An 18823-nucleotide genomic window follows, 5' to 3' on the forward strand; every position below is an offset into this window, starting at 1 on the left:
AAATAAAATAAAGCTATAAAACAGCAAAGCCAGTCATTTTTGCCTCAAATACTCCTCCAATTCATCCCCTCCTCTCCATCTCCATGGCCACCATCACCTCTCCCTGGAAATGCTACCAGATCCCTCTAACTAGATTTTGTTGCCCAGGCTGGAGTGCAGTGGCGTAATCTTGGCTCACTGTAACCTCCACCCTCCCGGGTTCAAGCAATTCTCCCGCCTCAGCCTCCCAAGTAGCTGGGCTTACAGGCATGTGCCACCACGCCTGGCTAATTTTTTTGTATTATTAGTAGAGATGGGGTTTCACCATGTTGGCAGGCTGGTCTCGAACTCTTGACCTCAGGTGATCCACCTGCCTCAGCCTTCCAAAGTGCTGGGATTACAGGCGTGAGCCACTGCACCCTGCCTGTTTCCTAGCTTTAATAGTTGACTTATCTGTATTCCTCAAAACTCGCAGTCAGTCAGTGGCTCTGTTCCCTGTGCCTAGCGTAGTACTCTGCATCTTGCAGGTGTTTCCTGGGTGCTGAGTAGATGCACACCTGTCTGCAGTGTCCTGGAGTGACAGTGAGGGACATTATCAAGTTTCCAAATCCATACCGGACACAGCACCTGACCTTAGGAATCATTATTTAGACCTGGGAAAAAATTCTTTATGTCATTTAGGGCTTCAAACAAGTGATTTCTCCCTGTTTTTCTCTTTGGTACGCTAAAATGACACAGCCAAATTCGTCCCTTGTGTGTGTGTTTCACACACATGCACACTGTAGAGAAGTCAAGTTGAGGACATTTCTTCACTCTCAGTGTAGAGCTCCCTGCCCCTGCTTTCTCACTGAGCCTGTGCAGATTGTGTGGGTGGCGAGTTGGTTGTGCAAGGCCTTGCTTGCTTTGAGTCACGGACATGTGGGTTGTCAAATCCATTCCTTTGTGCTTGCTTCCTCTCTCAACCTCACAGGGCTGGAGACAGTGTTAATATCCAGATGCCTGGCAGTTTGGAAGCAATGATGAAAAGGATAACTTACAAAATGTTTGTATAAAATGCACTTAATGCCACAGAACCCTACACTTGAAAATGGCTAAAAGGAAGCTGAGATGGGAGGATCGCTTGGGACCAAGAGTTTGAGACCAGCCTGAGGAACATAGGGAGAGCGTATCTCTTTAAAAAAAAAAAAAAAAAGCCAGGCATGGTGGCTCGTGCTTCTAGTCTTAGTTACTCAGGAGGCTGGGGAGCAGGGTAGGAGGATTACTGGAGCCCACAGATTTGAGAGTGTAGTGAACTAGGATCATGCCACTGCACTGCAGCCTGGGTGGCAGAGTGAAACCGTGTCTGAGAAAACAAACAATGGTTTGTGTCATCTGAGATGCAAAAAAATAAGAGAGAGAGAGAGAGAGAGAGAGAAAGAAAATCGACCAACCAACAAAAAGTTTAAACTCTCCAATAGTACACCTTTAAGAAATTTGAAAAAAAAAAACATAGGGTGAAACAAGGCCTGGCATGGTGGCTCATGCTCGTAATCCCAGCACTTTGGGAGGCTTAGGCAGGTAGATTACTTGAGCCCAGAAGTTTGAGACCAGCCTAGGCAACATGGCAAAACCCTGCCTCTTCTAAAAATACAAAAATCAGCTGGATGTTGCAGCTTGTCCCTGTAGTCCCAACTACTCAGGAGGCTGGCGGGGGGAGAATTGCTTGAGCCCAGGAGGCTGCAATGAGAAAAACAAAACAAAATGGCAAAAATGGTAAATTTTGTTACGTATAATTTGCAACAATAAAAAATGTTTCCATATGATACTTTCAGAGTCACATTGTTATATACATATAACTATATATATCAATATATTGTTATATATATAACTATATATATCAATATATTGTTATATATATAACTATATTGTTAATATAGATATATATATCAATGTATATATATACACATTGTTTTATATATATATATATCAATCTCAAGGCTGTAGTAACCAAAACATAATATGGGCAAAAAAACAGACACATAAACCAATGGAACAGACTAGAGAACCCAGAAATAAATCTCCACATGCAAAAGAATGAAACTGGGCTCCTGTCTCTCACCATACACAAAAGTCAACTCAAGATGGATTAAAGACTTAAAGGGGCCGGGCGCGGTGGCTCAAGCCTGTAATCCCAGCACTTTGGGAGGCCGAGGCGGGTGGATCACGAGGTCAGGAGATCGAGACTATCCTGGCTAACATGGTGAAACCCCGTCTCTACTAAAAATACAAAAAACTAGCCGGGCGAGGTGGCGGGCGCCTGTAGTCTCAGCTACTTGGGAGGCTGAGGCGGGAGAATGGCGTGAACCCGGGAGGCGGAGCTTGCAGTGAGCTGAGATCCAGCCACTGCACTCCAGCCTGGGAGACACAGCGAGACTCCGTCTCAAAAAAAAAAAAAAAAAAAAAAATAATAATAATAATAAAAGACTTAAAGGGGACCAGGTATGGTGGCTCACACCTATAATCCTAGCCCTTTGGGAGCCCAAGCCTGGAGGATCATTTGACCCAGGAATTCAAGATCAGTCTGGACAATGCAGTGAGACCCCATCTCTACCAAAAAAAAAAAAAATGGCATGATGGCATGTGCTTGTAGTCCCAGCTACTTGGGATGCAGAGGTAGGAAGATTCCTTGAGCCCAAGAGTTCAATGTTGCAATGAGCTATGATCGTCCTACTACACTGTAGCCTGGATGACAGAGTGAAAACCTATCTCTCTCTTAAAAAAAAAAAAAAACTAATAAAACTTTATACTAGAAGGAAACATAGGGAAAATGTTTAGGACATTGGTCTAGGCAAAGATTTTATGGCTAAGGCCTCAAAAGCACAGGCAACAACAACAACAAAAATAGACAAATAGGACTATATTAAACTAAAAAGCTTCTACTCAGCAAGAGAAGCAATCAACAGAGTGCAATGTTTCCTGTCGAATAGGAGAAAATATTTGCAAACTATTCATCCAACTAAGGGCTAGTATCCAGAATATACAAGGAACTCAAACAACTCAAAAACAAATAATCCCTGCAGCCATAAAAAAGAATGAGATCGTGGTCTTTTCATGGACATGGATGAAGCTGGAAGCCATCTTTCTCAGCAAACTAACACGGGAACAGAAAACCAAACACTGCATGTTCTCACTCATAAGCAGGAGTTGAACAATGAGAACACATGAACACAGGGAGGGGAACATCACCCACTGGGGCTTGTCGGGGGCAGGGGGGTGGGGCAAGGAGTGGGAGCGCTTTAGGACAAATACCTAATGCATGCAGGGCTTAAAACCTAGCTGACGAGTTGATAGGTGCAGCAAATCACCATGGCACATGTATACCTATGTAACAAACCTGTGTGTTCTGCACATGTATCCTAGAACTTAAAGTAAAAGAAAAGAAAAGAAAAGAAAGACTTAGTAGGGAAATTTAGATTTAACATGGCGATGCCGATTTAGTGGAAAAGATGACTTTTTAAAAATTTAGCTCCATTTAATAAAAAATAATTTTAAAATAGTATAAACCATGAAAGTATATGTACTGCCAGGAAAGTATACATATAACCAGGAAAGCATAAGCATAACCAATGAAATTGTAAGTACTGCCAGGAAAGCTTGTGCTTGCTACTGAAAAGCTAAGGCCAGAGGTAAAGACTATGGATTTGGGGAGTAAATATTCTTTGAAGGCGGAAGAGAATGGCCTGAGGTGCTGAGGACCGGGAGTGCTAGGAACTCTGCCTCTGTGACTATAGGGCTCTTTAGAACTGTGCCACCGTACAGCATCATGCAATAGAATCTAAGTTATTCTTTGTAATGAATGCCAACAATATTTTAAAATAATAATAATACCATTAAAAAGTGAGCAAAGGACATGAATAGACATTTTTCAAAAGGAAACATACAAATCACCAAGAAGTATATGAAAAATTAATGGTTAATGTTTATTGAGTACTTATTGTAGGCTATGCACTGAGTTGAGCATTTTGCATGCATCATCTCACTTAAAATCATGTATGTCCCAGCCTGGCCAACACGGTGAAACCCTGTCTCTACTAAAAATACAAAAATTAGCCAGGCGTGGTGGTACACACCTGTAATCCCAGCTACTCAGGAGGCTGAGGCAGGAGAATTGCTTGAACCTGGGAGGCAGAGGTTGCAGTGAGCCAAGATTGCACCACTGCACTCTAGCCTGGGCGACAGAGCAATACTCTGTCTCAAAAGATAATAATAATAAAATAATGTATGTCAATTGTTGAGATTTTGGAAAATGAACAAGTGTGTGTGTGAATAACTGGGTGTATGCTATACATATGGCTTAATAACTTACCTATTAAGGTCATTAATGCAATGTCATCAAATACTCTTCTGATCATCTAAATTGTTGCACATTATCCTAGAATATCAGATGCCACAATTTATTTATATAGTCGACAATTGTAACCCAGCTTGCTTTTGGCTTTTACTGTTTTACATAATACTTGGCAAAAATCCTCATATAAATATTTGAAAATTTCGTAAGTGTGCATTTGTGAATGTAAAAATTATTTTAGAGGTCTAAGATTTGGTGCAAAACGTGCAATCAGCTACATAGTTCTACTTGAGGCAATTTTCGTTCAAAATATATCATAAACCATAATACAAAAATAGAGCGTAGACCTCTCCTTGTGAAGCAGTTGTTTTTGCCTTTTTTTTTTTTTAAGATGGAGTCCTGCTCTGTTGCCCAGGCTGGAGTGCAGTGGTGCTAGCTCGGCTCACTGCAAGCTCCGCCTCCCGGATTCACGCCATTCTCCTGCCTCAGCCTCCCGAGCAGCTGGGACTACAGGAGACCGCTGCCACACCCGGCTAATTTTTTGTATTTTTCATAGATATGGGGTTTCACTGTGTTAGCCAGGATGGTCTCGATCTCCTGACCTACCCACCTCGGCCTCCCAAAGTGCTGGGATTACAGGCGTGAGCCACAGTGCGTGGCTGCCTTAAATTTTTAATAATTATTGTGCAAGTTATTTAGCATTCCAGTGTTTTGATTTTTCTCCTCTGCTGGGTAGGAATAACAATAAGACTGTTATTCACCATGGTGGTGTGGGAAGTTTCAATGAGCCCATGTCTATAAAGTGCTTAGTACAAGGCTTGGCATGCAGTTAACACAAAATAAATGTGAGCTGCTGTCATTAACACTACTGACTACACGGCACCGTGATGCTTATGTAAATGTCAGGCTGTGTGTCTGTAACCTGAGGTATTTGTGTAAATATTTTCCTAAAATAAATATAACTAAGGTTGTTCTTCGCACTTGTTTGGAGTCATCTTATGCGGTAGATGCTCAAGCACAAATTGCAGATACAGAGTGGGCAGCGGTAGTTGGGAAGATAGAAAAGCTAGGGAGTGTTCCTGGGAAGTCAGTAAACTTGGAAGATCTAAGGTTATATTAAAAATGTTGTGTCAGAACAAAGGCTCGGAATGTTAGTGTTAGCAGAAACCAGATATCTTAGAGCAGTGGTTTGTCAACTTTGCCAGCAATCCACAGGAAGAAATTCAACTCCATTAACACCCACAATGCAAATAAACGTGTGAATGTGTACAACTGTGTTATCAAGCAGTACTTATTCTTATTATATGTGCTATAATCAGATATTTTATAGTCTGTTTCATTTTAGTTTAATGTTGATTGTTACCCACTAAATTTATTTCATTGGGTAGAGACCCCCTAATTTTAAATATTGCCTTAAAAAAAAAAAAATATATATATATATATATATACCCTTGTTTAAAAATAAAAGGTTTGCAGTTACATATTTTTTAAAAATCTTACCCAAGCATTTAATCAGTACTGAATGGTTTTGTTCTTATTTGCATGTTAAGTTGAATTTGGGGGTACTATTCCAGAATATTTACATGTCAGTAAGACAATGTTCTGTAAAAGGGGCATTGTAACGGGATACAGGCAGGATTCAACCAAAAACTGGGCAAGAGTCATAATCCACTCTGATTTCTCTTTCCTTTTAAGCAGGTAGTTCCAATTTGCCGGCAGAATGAGTACAGAAAGAGACTCAGAAACGACATTTGATGAGGATTCTCAGCCTAATGACGAAGTGGTTCCCTATAGTGATGATGAAACAGAAGATGAACTTGATGACCAGGGGTCTACTGTTGAACCAGAACAAAACCGAGTCAACAGGGAAGCGGAGGAGAACCAGGAGCCATTCAGAAAAGGTAACCACATGAAGTCCCGGTGACTAGGTTGCTTATAAATCCTCATGTGGGTCATGGCCACACGTGCCAAAGATGATCGGTCCATTTTGTGTGGTCTAGGAGGGAATCTTCTCTGATGTCTTCTTAGGATGCGACTGACAGAATGGTGGATGGGCTTGGACAAGTACCCATTGTGCTTAATATGAAGGGCTGGGAAAGCATATCTGACAAGTTCTGCAGAGAAAATACATTAAGGTCTTTGTTAGTGTGTATATTTGTTTGTTTGTTTGTTTTGTGTGTGTGTGTTTGTTTTTTGAGACAGGGTCTCATTGTGTCTCCCCAGCTGGAGTCCAGTGGTATGAACTTGGCTCACTGCAGCCTCGACATCCTGGACTCAAGCGATCCTCCTACCTCAGCCTCCTGAGTAGCTGGACTACAGGCATGCACCACTATGTCCAGCTAATTTTTGTATTTGTGTGTGTGTTTGTGTGTGTAGATGGTATTTCACTATGTTGCCCAGGCTGGTCTCAAACTCCTGAGCTCAAGAGATCCGCCCACCTCAGTCTCTCAAACTCCTGGAATTACAGGCATGAGAGCTAGGATGCCTAGCCAGTGTATATATTCTTAAAACGGAGTTATGTGTACAAGAATCTGCATGTTACTGCACCCAGAAATTTTTAAAGGATACATATCAATCAATCTTTAGATGTTTACTATTGGTATTGTTAAACTGGCGGTATGAGTTATATAAATAACCACCCTTGTGTGTGTGTGTGTGTGTATGTATGTATGGTCTGCCCCGGGTCAGGTCAGCATCAGAGGCGGGGTCTAGACCAAGGCCAGCAAACTTTTTCTGTAAAGGGCCAGCAAGTAAACATTTTAGGCTTTGTGGACCACGTGGTCTCTGCCAATGTTGTGCGTAAGTAGCCATAGACAGTACATCACTGAGGGCAGTAGAACTTGGCTTGCTTTTACCATAACACCTTTTCCTTTGTGGCTTTTCTATTTCATCTGCTACTGGTTCTCCCACCCTGGCAAACAGATGTGTGCTTCTCTTGTAGCTCTTCTCCATGAGCAAGCTGAGACTTTTCTCTCTGGACCCCAGGTTTGATATCAGGCTGAAAATATTTCTTCCACGGTGTTCCCTAAAATTCTAACTGAACAACCTTAGCATCACATTCACAGAAATCATTATCATAGTGTTCCGGTCTCTGTTCCTGCCATTCTGCCCTTGCACGTTTTCTAGAAGCCTGTTTTTCCCCCATGCCAACCCCCCCCCCCAGTTTCTCTTTCTTGGGTTCTGCTACCTGGATGAGCTATTTTTTTCTAATAATTTTCACCTGTAGAAAATGTGACATGCCATGAAATCCCATTTCTGCAATGATTCTTCCTGTTTCTGTTCTCCCTGTGGGGAGATTCTCAGTGTGGGGAGTGCATGTACCCTTGGGAGCCCCATCTCACCTAAATTTGGGGAGGCCATTGACTCCTGTATGTCGTTTGTCCCCTACCTCTCCATAGTAAACATTTAGATGCATTACCTCTTACAGTGGGTTTCTGGATTTAATTTCAAGCTGTTGAGGATTGAGCTTAAGTGCCTTCTGCCCTGAAGCAGAAGGTACTAAAATCATGATATTTGACCAGAGTTAAAATGGAATTCCCGCCGGGCACAGTGGCTAACGCCTGCAATCCCAGCACTTTGGTAGGCTAAGGTGGGTGGATCACCTGAGATTAGGAGTTCGAGACCAGCCAGACCAACATGGTGAAACCCCATCTCTACTAAAAATACAAAAATTAGCCAGGTGTGGTGGCATGTACCTGTAGTCCCAGCTACTTGGGACTACAGGAGAATCACTAGAACCCAGGAGGCGGAGGTTGCAGTGAGCCGAGATGGCACCATTGCACTCCAGCCTGGGCAACAAGAGTGAAACTCCATCTCAAAAAAAAAAAAAGAAAGAAAGAAAGAAAATGGAATTCCCACCCACCTGAAAAGGAAGGTGGCCTCTGTCATAACAGGTCCAGACTGGATATTGGTGAACTAGCTAAAGCTGAAGCAGCCGGACAAGTTACAAGGAAGTTCTAGTTGATTGCCCAAACAGTGAATAAAATATGCTTCTTCCTCATTCCTTTCCCCCACAACTGCACTGCTTAGTCTCCTATCACAATTTTGGAATCTCTACCAAATGTAGATATCTGATGGGGTGGCAGGAGAATTGGCTCCATGGGGTCAAGGGTCAACTTCGCTCTTGGTGCTTGGTGGCACGCCATCAGACGTGTAGTCTGGGACACAGCAAAGGGACCGGGATTGGGTGCCTGCAGAAATGTCAGAGAAGCATGTAGTGGGTGGAAACTCTCATCCCCTGTTTTTTACCAACTCTGCCTGCCCATTCTGGTGGTTAGGGTCCTTTCCTGATGGTTCAGTTTGCAGGTCATATGTTTTGTAGATTTCTACTCTCGGCATATGGGCATTAAAAGAGCTCAGTCTTGGCCGGGCACAGTGACTCATGCCTGTAATCCCAGCACTTTGGGAGGCCGAGGCAGTTGGGTCACTTGAGGTCAGGAGTTCGAGACTAGCCTGGCCAACATAGTGAAACCCCATCTCTACTAAAAATACAAAAATTAGCCCAGCATGGTGGCGCACGCCTATAATCCCAGCTACTCGGAAGGCTGAGGCAGGAGAATCGCTTGAACCTGGAAAGTGGAGGTTGCAGTGAACTGAGATCTCACCACTGCACTCTATCCTGGGTGACAAAGCGAGACTCCATCTCAAAAAAAAAAAAAAAAAAATTCTCAGTTTTGAATCTTAGTCGTGTTTTCCAAGGATGGTTTATATTCCTAGGGGATGTGGGTGGTTCTCACTTCTCAAAACCCATATCAAATGACTTTGCCTGTGACTTTTTACAAAAATTCTTATTCTAGTACCTCTCTGTGCCCTTCCCAAGCACACAGATGATGTTCAGTAAATGCCAGACCTCTTTCCTCCCATTTCCCGTCTGCCCTGCCTCCCTCACAGCCAGTCTGCTCTCCCTCTTTCCTCCCTTCCTCTCTTTGCCCTCTTCATCCCTCTTTCCTCCTCTTTCCTTTCCTGCCATATTCTCATTTCGACAATTTCCCAATTAAGTTCAGTGTAACCCTGACTTCTCTTTCTTTTTTTAATCATCATCTGTCTTTCTTGACATTTCACATCCTGAATAATTTCCTGCAGAGGATCAGTTCTTTAAGACATCAGAATATGAGTCACCCGGCGAGGTACCACCAGGCTGAGTATCACCAGGGACCAGCACCCGTTCCAGCAAAGCACTGCCTAAGCGGCCTGAACCGCGCTCGTTTCTTTAATGAGGATTGTAGAAGTTGCTTTCTTTTTTCTTAAAGAAAGGAAATCCCCTAGCCCAACTAAGCTTTCCTGTTAAACAAGTGTTTTGAGAGACCCATTCGGAGTACTTTTCAGTAAAAGGACCTTTATTGTGTTTTGTGAGAAAGAAGGACAGGCACAAACATGCTGTTAGAATGTGCCATGGAGAAAGATAAGCCCACAGGTTTGAGTGGAGTAACTTTACCCTTTGTCTAAAGATGGAGCAAAGATTCTCAGAAATGAGCAGCAATGTTTTCAGTGCTATGGGATGAGCTCCTTCGTTTCCTGATGAACACACTTCTCAGCATGTGTTCTAGGAAACACTAGTTTTTGTATTTTTGGAGTTTTGTTGTTTGTTTGTTTTTGTTTTTGTTTTGAGACGGAGTCTCTCTCTGTCACCCAGACTGGAGTGCAGTGGCGCTATCTCGGCTCACTGCAACCTCTCCCTCCCGGGTTTAAACGATTCTCCTGCCTCAGCCTCTAGGGTAGCTGGGATTACAGGCGTGTGCCACCATGCCTGGCTAATTTTTTGTATTTTTGGTAGAGACAGGGTTTCACCATTTTGGCCAGGATGGTCTCGATCTCCTGACCTTGTGATCCGCCAGCCTCAGCCTCCCAAAGTGCTGGGATTACAGGCGTGAGTCACCGCACCCAGCCTTAAAGTGATATCTTCATAAAATAATCTGAAATTAAGAATGTGGGGTCTTTAGAGCGTCTATGAATTAATATTTAGTTGGAACCAACACACAGATAAAGACGGCTCATTGAAACATATCAATCATAGGATATCCTAGGGAATCTGTGAAAAGTGCTGAGGGAGCTGTTCCACTTAATAAGATGCATTTTCCATTTTTGGCACATACCACATTTGGTAGTCTACTCTGGCTACTTAATTTCCTTCTTTCTCTGATTGGTTGTAAATTGCCATCCACCTCCATAGCCTAAGGACACGAGTAATTGAAGCTTGTAAAGCCGCGGGGTGAGGGGTGTTCCTGCACTGAGTGATTACTGATGGGGAAGGGTGGTGATACTGTGCCATCTCATTTTATTCTATTTATTCATTCATTTATTTATTTATTTATTTATTTATTTATTTATTTATATGATAGAGTCTCGCTCTTGTTGCCCAGGCTGGAGTGAAGTGGTGCAATCTCAGCTCACTGCAAACTCCGTCTCCCGGGTTCAAGCGATTCTCCTGCCTCAGCCTCCCAAGTAGCTGGGATTACCAGCGCCCACCATCATGCCCAGCTAATTTTTGTATTTTTAGTAGGGACGGAGTTTTGCCATGTTGGCCAGGCTGGTCTTGAACTCCTGACCTAAGGTGATCCGCCCACCTTGGCCTCCCAAAGTGCTGGGATTACAGGCGTGAACCACTGTGCCCAGTCTATTCTATTTATTTTTAAGATCTTGGGCAACATGCTCATTTTAGAGAATTTGCTTTCGAGTCATGTAATTTATGATTGAACCTTGGGTACGAATCTCTTGCTCATGGAAACCTAACTCAGCTGTTGGTTTTCTTCCTGCTACTTTGCAGCCCAAGTTCAGAAGTAGATTTTTAATGACAGAAGTCACCATAGGAAGACACTCTCCCTTGCACTAACTGGAGGTTCTCAGTCCTGCCTGTACATCAGAACCTCTTGTGGAATTTTTACAAACTCTCTAGGTGCCTGGACCCAGTCCCTGCAGATATAGAGTGGTTCTGGGATGAGACAAGGGGAAGAATCTATCATTGAAAATGAATTCAGTGGCCTGAATATTTTCTCCCTTTCTGTTGTCTCTTTACTTTGTTGATTGTTTCCTTTGCTTTACAGAAGGTTTTTAACTTGTGATCTCATTAGTCCGTTTTTGCCTTTGTTGCCTTGCTTGTGAAGTATTACTCAACAAATCTTTGCCCTGTTTAGTGTCCTGGAGAGCTTCCCCAGTGTGTGTGTGTGTTTTTTGTTTTTTGGGGTTTTTTTTGAGACCAAGTCTTGCTCGGTCACCAGGCTGGAGTGCAGTGGCACGATCTTGGCTCACTGCAACCTCTAATTCCTGGGTTCCAGAGATTCCCTTGCCTCAGCCTCCCAAGTAGCTGGGACTACAGGCATGCGCCACCATGCCCGGCTAACTTTTTGTATTTAGTGGAGACAGGGCTTTACCATGTTGGCCAGGATGGTCTTAATCTCTTGACCTCGTGATCCACCCACCCTGGCTTCCCAAAGTGCTGGAATTACAGGCATGAGCCACCACGCCTGGCCTTCCCCAGGGTTTTCTTGTAGTCGTTTCATAGTTTGGTCTTAGATTTAATTCTTTAATCCATCCATTTTGATTCAATTTTTGCATATGGCAAGATATGGGGTCTACTTTCATTCATCTACATATAAATATGCAGTTTTTCCCTGCATCTTTTACTGAAGAGACTGCCTTTCCCCAGTGTATGTTCTTGGCACCTTTGCTGAAAATAAGTTCACTGAGGATGATGAATTTATCTCTGAGTTCTCTATTCTGTTCCATTGATCTATGTGTCTGTTTTTATGCCAATACCATGTTGTTTTGGTTATTATAGCTCTGTTGTATAATTTGAAGTCAGGTAATGTGATTCCTCCAGTTCTGTTCTTTTGGCTTAGATTAGCTGTGGCTATTCTGGGTCTTTTGTGGTTCCCATACAAATTTTAGGATTGTTTTTTCTATTTCTGTGAAGACTGCCATGGGTATTTTCATAAAGATTGCATTGAATCTGTAGATTGCTTTGGGTAGTATGAACATTTTAACAATATTCCAATCCATGAGCATGGACTATCACTCCATTTTTCTGGTGTCCTCTTTAGTTTCTAGCATCATTGCAATCAATTTATAGTTTTCATTGCAGAGATCTTTTACTTCTTTGGTAAACTTAATTCTTAGGTATTTTATTCATAGCTATTGTAAATTGGATTAATTTCTTGATTTCTTTTTCAGATTGTTTTTCATTGGCAAATAGAAAGGCTACTGATTTCTGTATGTTGATTTTGTATTTTGCAACATTACAGAATTTGTTTATCAGTTCTAATAGTTTTTTGGTGGAGTCTTTAGGCTTTTCCAAATATGAGCTCATATCACCTACAAACAAGGATAATTTGACTTATTCCTTTCCAATTTGGATGCCCTTTATTTCTTTCTCTTGTCTGATGACTCTAGCTAGCACTTCTGTTGAAAGTGGGCATCCTTCACATGTTCCAGATCTAGGAGGATAGGCCTTTAGTTTTTCCCCATTCAGTTTGATACTTGCTATGGGTCTGTCATATATGGCTTTTATTATATTGAGGTATGTTCCTTCTATACCCAGTTTTTTGAGGATGTTTATCATGAAGGGATGTTGAATTGTATCAATTATTTTTCAGCATCTATTGAAATGATCATATGGTTTTTGCCCTTCATTCTGTTGACATGACATACCACATTAATTCATTTGTGTATGTTGAACCATCTTTGCATTTCTGGGATAAATCCCACTTGGTCATGATGAATGATCTTTTTAATGTGTTGTTGAATTTGATTTTCTAGTATTTTGTTGAGGATTTTTGCATCAATATTCATCAATGATATTGGCCTGTAGGTTTTTTTGGTTTTGTTTGTTTGTTTGTTTTTGTTTTTTGATGTGTCTTTGTCTGGTTTTGGCATCAGGGTAATACTGGCCTTGTAGAATGAGTTTGGAAGTATTTCCTCCTCCTGTATATTTTAGAATAGATCGAGTGGGATTGGTATTAGTTCTTCTTTAAATGATTGGTAGTATTCAGTAGTGAAGCTATTGGGTCCTGGGCTTTTCTTTGCTGAGAGACTTTTTATTACAGCTTTGATCTTGTTACTTGTTATTTGTCTGTTTGGGTTTTGGATTTCTTCATGATTCAATCTTGGTAGGTTTTATCTATCTAGGAATTAATCCCTTTTGTTCTACATTTTCCAATTTATTGGCAAATAGTTGCTCATAGTAGCCACTATTGATCTTTGAATTTCCGTGGTAACAGTTGTAATGTGTCCTTTTTCAGCTCTGATTTCATTTATTTGGGTCTCTCTTTTTTTGCTTTTTTTTTTTTTTTATTTTTTATTTTTTGGTAGTCCAGCTAAAGGTTTGTCAATTTTGCTTATCTTTTCAAGAAACTAACTTCTTGATCAGGCACAGTGGCTCACACCTGTAATCCCAGCACTTTGGGAGGCTGAGGTAGGTGGATCACTTGAGGGCAGGAGTTTGAGACCAGCCTGGCCAACAGGGTGGAACCCTGACTCTACTAAAACTACAAAAATTAGCCAGGCGTGGTAGCACTTGCCTATAGTCCTGGCTGCTCCTAGCTACTCAGGAAGCTGAGGCACAAGAATCGCTTGAACCTGGGAGGCGGATGTTGCAGTGAGCCGAGATCACACCACTGCACTCCAACCTGGGCAACAGTGAGACTCTGTCTCCAAAAAAAAAAAAAAAAAAACCAAAACAAACAAAACAATTTTTGTTTCATTGATCTTTTGTATTGTTTTCTTTGCTTCAATGTCATTTGTCTCTGCTTTGATTTTTATTGTTTCTTTTCTTCTAGTAACTTTGGGTTTGGTTTGCTCTTGCTTTTCTAGTTCTTTTTTTTTTTTTTTTTGAGAGAGAGTCTCGCTCTGTTGCCCAGGTTGGAGTGCAGTGGTGCGATCTCGGCTCACTGCAAGCTCTGCCTCCTGGGTCACACCATTCTCCCGCCTCAGCCTCCCAAGTAGCTGGGACTACAGGTGCCTGCCACCATGCCCAGCTAATTTTTTTTTATTTTTTAGTTGAGACGGTGTTTCACTGTGTTAGCCAGGATGGTGTCAATCTCCTGACCTCGTGATCTGCCCACCTTGGCCTCCCAAAGTGCTGGGATTACAGGCATGAGCCACTGCACCCAGATCTAGTTCTTTCAGATGCATCATTAGGTTGTTTGAAGTTTTTTTTATTTTTTGATGTAGGCACTTATAGCTATAAACTTCCCTCATAGTTCTGCTTTCATTGTGTCCCACAGGTTTTGGTGTATCATGTTTCCATTATCATTTGTTTGAAGAAATTTTTCAGTTTCCTGTTTAATTTCTTCATTGACCCCACTGGTCATTTAGGAACATGTTTAATTTCCATGTTTTTGTATAGTTTCCAAAATTCCTCTTATTATTGATTTCCAGTTTTATTCCATTGTGGTCAGTCAGAGATGTTTGATATTATTTCAATTTATTTGAATGTTTTAAGACTTGTTAAGTCTTATATATGACTTGTTAAGTCATATATGTGACTTTATATATGTTCTGTCTTTGAGAATGATCCATGTGCTGAGGAAAAGAATGTGTATTCTACAGCTGTTGTATGAAATATTTTATAAATATCTATTTGGTCTATAGTGCAGATTAAGTCTAATGTTTCTTTGTTGATTTTCTGTCTGGAAGATCTGTCCAATGCTGAAAGTGTAGTGTTGATGTCTCTGGCTGTTATTTTACTGGGGTCTAAAACTCTCTTTAGCTCTAGTAATATTTGCTTTACATATCTGGGTGCTCCAGTGTAAGGTGGATAAATATTTACAATTATTATATCCTCTTGCTGAGTTGACCTCTCTATCAATATATAGTGACTTTCTTTGACTCTTCTTACAGTTTTGTCTATATATTTTGTCTGATGTAAATATAGGTATCCTGTTCTTTTTTGCTTTCCATTGGCATGGAATATCTTCTTCCATCCCTTCATTTTCAGTCTAGGTGGAGTATCTGTTGTAGGCAACAGATAATTGGGTCTTTAAAAAAAAAAAAAAAAATTCTATTCAGCCACTCTATGTCTTTTGATTGAGAGTTTAGTCCATTTACATTCAATGTTATATTGATAAGTAAGGACTTACTCTTGCCATTTTGCTATGTTTTCTGGTGGCTTTGTGGTCTTCTCTTCCTTCTTTCCTCCCTTCCTTTCTGCCTTTTAGTGAAGGTGGTTTTCTCTTGTGGTATGCTTTAATTTCCTGCTTTTTATTTTGTATGTATCCATTGTATGTTTTTTGAGTTGAGGTTACCATGAGGTTTGTAAAAACTGTCTAATAACTCATTATTTTAAGCTAAAAGAAAACTAATAAAAACTCTACACTTTAACTTCCTCCCTCTGCTTTTTAACTTTTTATTATTTCTATTTATATCTTATTGTGCTATGTCTTGAAAAGTTGTTCTAGTTACTATTTTTTATCAGTTCATCTTTTAGTCTTTCTACTGAAGAGTATTTTACATATCACAGTCACAGTGTTACACTATTCTGGGTTTTTCTGTATACTTAACTGTTACCAGTGAGTTTTGTGCCTTCAGGTGATTTCTTATTGCTCACTAACATCCTTTTTCTTTCTGATTAATGTACTCTCTTTAGCATTTCTTGTAGGACAGATCTAGTGTTGATGAAATCCCTCAGCTTTTATTTGTCTGGAAAGGTCTTCATTTCTCCTTTATGCTTGAAATATATTTTCTAGGGTAAGAGTTTTTTCCTTCAGCACTTTAAATATGTCATGCCACTGTCTCCTAGCCTATAAAGTTTCCACTGAAAAGTCTGCTGCCAGACGTATTGGAGTGCCAGTGTATTTTATTTGTTTCTTTTCTTTTGCTGCTTTTAGGATCCTTCCTTTTATCCTTGACTTTTAGGAATTTGATTACTAAATGCCTGAGGTAGTCTTCTTTGGGTTAATCTGCTTGGTGTTCTACAACCTTCTAGTTCTTGGATATTGATATCTTCCTCTAGGTTTGGGAAGTTTTCTGTTATTACCCCCTTGAATAAACTTTCTACCCCTTTCTCTTTCTCCACCTCCACTTTAAGGCCAATAACTCTTAGATTTGCTTTTTAAAGTCTATTTTCTAGATCTTGTAGGTGTACTTCATTCTTTTTTTCTTTTGTCTCCTCTGACCATATTTTCCAATAGCTTGTCTTCCATCTCACTAACTCTTTGTTCCACTTAATCAATCCTGCTATTAAAAGACTCTGATGCATTCTTCAGTATGTCAGTTGCATTTTTCAGCTCCAGAATTTCAGCTTGACTCTTTTTAATTATTTCAATCTCTGTTACATTTATCTGATAGAATTCTAATTTTTTTGGTGTTGTCTTGAATATCTTTGAGTTTCCTCTTTGTTGAGTTTATCTGATAGAATTCTGAATGTCTTCTCTGTACTATCTTGAATTTCTTTGAGTTTCCTCAAAATGGCAATTTTGAATTTTCTGTCTGAAAGGTCATGAAGTTTTGTTTCTGCAGGCTTGACCCCTAGTGCCTTATTTAGTTTGTTTGGTAAAGTCATGTTTTCGATGCTTGTGGATGTTCATCAGTCTGGGCATTGAAGAGTTAGATATTTACTGTAGCCTTCACAGTCTGGGTTTGTTTATACACATTCTTCTTGGGAAAGATTTCCGGGTATTCAAAAGAACTTGGATATTATGATCAAACCCATATCTGCCTTAGGGGGCATCTCAAGCTCAGTAACACTGCATTTCTTGCAGACTATCTGGAAGAATTATCTGGATCATCAAGCCCAGACTCTTGTTCTTGTTGCTTACTTTCTCCCAAACAGAATCAATCTCAATCTCTCTCTCTCTTTTTCACTATCTCTCTCTCCCCCTTCCCCCTCTCTCCCCTCTTCCCTCTCCCCCTCTCCCTCTCTCTGTCCCTCTGTGCTGGGCCACCCAGAGCTAGGGGTGTGGTGATACAAGCACCACTGTGGCCATCACCACTGAAAATGTACTGAGTCAGACCTCAAGCCGGCACCGCATTGGGTCTCACCATGGCCCACTCTAACCGTGATCTGGCTACTGCCTATGTTCACTCAATGCCCTGGGGCTCTGCAATAAGCAGGTCTTGAAACCAGTCAGGCTAGCTTTAAGCCAGTGTGTTCCCCCAGGCTGTAGCCAGATCCAGAGATGCCATCTGGGAGCCATGGATTGGAGTCCAAAATCTTAGAAATCTACCTGGTGTCCTATCTATTCTACTGTGGCTGAGCTGGCCTCAAACCATTAGCCAGTCCTTCCCACTCTTCCTTCTCCTTTCCATAGGCTCAGGGGCCTCTCCCCATTTCACCACCAACACAGGCCCATGAGGAGGGCTGCCAGGTTACTGCTGATGTTCAATAAAGGCCTACAGCCTCTTCAGTCAGCTTGTGGTAAATGCTTTCAGTCACCCTTCAGGGCAGTGAGCTCCCTTCTGGCAAAAAGCAAGTCCAGAGGTGTCATCCAAGAACCTAAGGCCTAGACTCAGGGACCCCAAGAGCCTGTTTGTTGCTTTACCTCACTGTGACCAAGGTGGTACCTAAAGTGCAACACAGGCTGGGCGCAGTGACTCATGCCTGTAATCCCAGCATTTGGGGAGGCCGAGGCAGGCAGACCACTTGAGGCCAGGAGCTCAAGACCAGCCTGGCCGATATGGTGAAACCCTGTCTGTACTAAAAATAAAAAAATTAAAAAAAAAATAGGCTGGGTGTGGTGGCTCACACCTGTAATCCCAACACTTTGGGAGGCCAAGGTGGTTGGATCACGAGGTCAGGAGTTTGAGACTAGCCTGATCAACATGGTGAAACGCCATCTCTACAAAAAATACAAAAACTAGCCGGACACAGCTGGGCACGGTGGTGCATGTAATCCCGGGACTTTGGGAGGCCGAGATGGGTGGATCACTTGAGGTCAGGAGTTTGAGACCGGCCTAACCAACATGGTGAAACCCTGTCTCTACTAAAAATACAAAATTAGCCAAGCATGGTAGCGCATGCCTGTAATCCCAGCTACTCGGGAGGCTGAGGCAGGAGAATCACTTGAACCCGGGAGGCAGAGGTTGCAGTAAGCCAAGATCGCACCACTGTACTCCAGCCTAGGCAACAAGAGTGTAACTCGGTCTCAAAAAAAACCAAAAATTAGCCAGGGATGGTGGCATGCACCTGTAATCCCAGCTACTCAGGAGGCTGAGGCAGGAGAATTGCTTGAACCTGGGAGGCAGAGGTTGCAGTGAGCTGAGATTGCACCACTGCACTCCAGCCTGGGTAAAAGAGCAAGATTCTGTCTCAAAAATTAAATTAAATTAAATTAAATTTTTAAAAAATTAGCTGGGCATGGTAGTGCACACCTGTAATCCCAGCTACTCAGGAGGCTGAGGCATGAGAATTGTTTGAGCCCAGGAGGTAGAGGTTGCAGTGAGCTGAGATCACACCATTGCACTCCAGCCTGGGCAACATAGCGGGACTCCATCTCTGAAAATAAATAAATAAATAAAGTAAGTGCAAGACAAAGTACCCTTTACTTTTCCCTCTGCTTTTCTCAAGCAGAAGGAATCTCTCACCAT

At 41.6% G+C, this 18823-nt stretch overlaps 1 protein-coding gene across 3 annotated transcripts in view; it reads left to right on the forward strand.

The window, feature by feature from the left end:
* Positions 1-18823, forward strand: part of ATP8B1 (ATPase phospholipid transporting 8B1) — a 160405-nt gene that overhangs the window by 70221 nt on the left and 71361 nt on the right. Inside the window, exon 2 of one of the 3 annotated variants that reach the window (XM_050768030.1) lies at positions 6005-6207. In XM_050768030.1, the coding sequence (XP_050623987.1) occupies positions 6027-6207 (181 nt within the window). In that variant the 5' untranslated portion in view covers positions 6005-6026. Of the gene's footprint in view, positions 1-5820; positions 6208-18823 lie in introns of those variants that run through there. The other 2 variants (XM_050768031.1, XM_050768032.1) reach the window with 2 other exon arrangements.

Source organism: Macaca thibetana, chromosome 18 (genome assembly GCF_024542745.1).
Source record: "Macaca thibetana thibetana isolate TM-01 chromosome 18, ASM2454274v1, whole genome shotgun sequence".
NCBI classification, from domain to species: Eukaryota; Metazoa; Chordata; class Mammalia; order Primates; family Cercopithecidae; genus Macaca; species Macaca thibetana.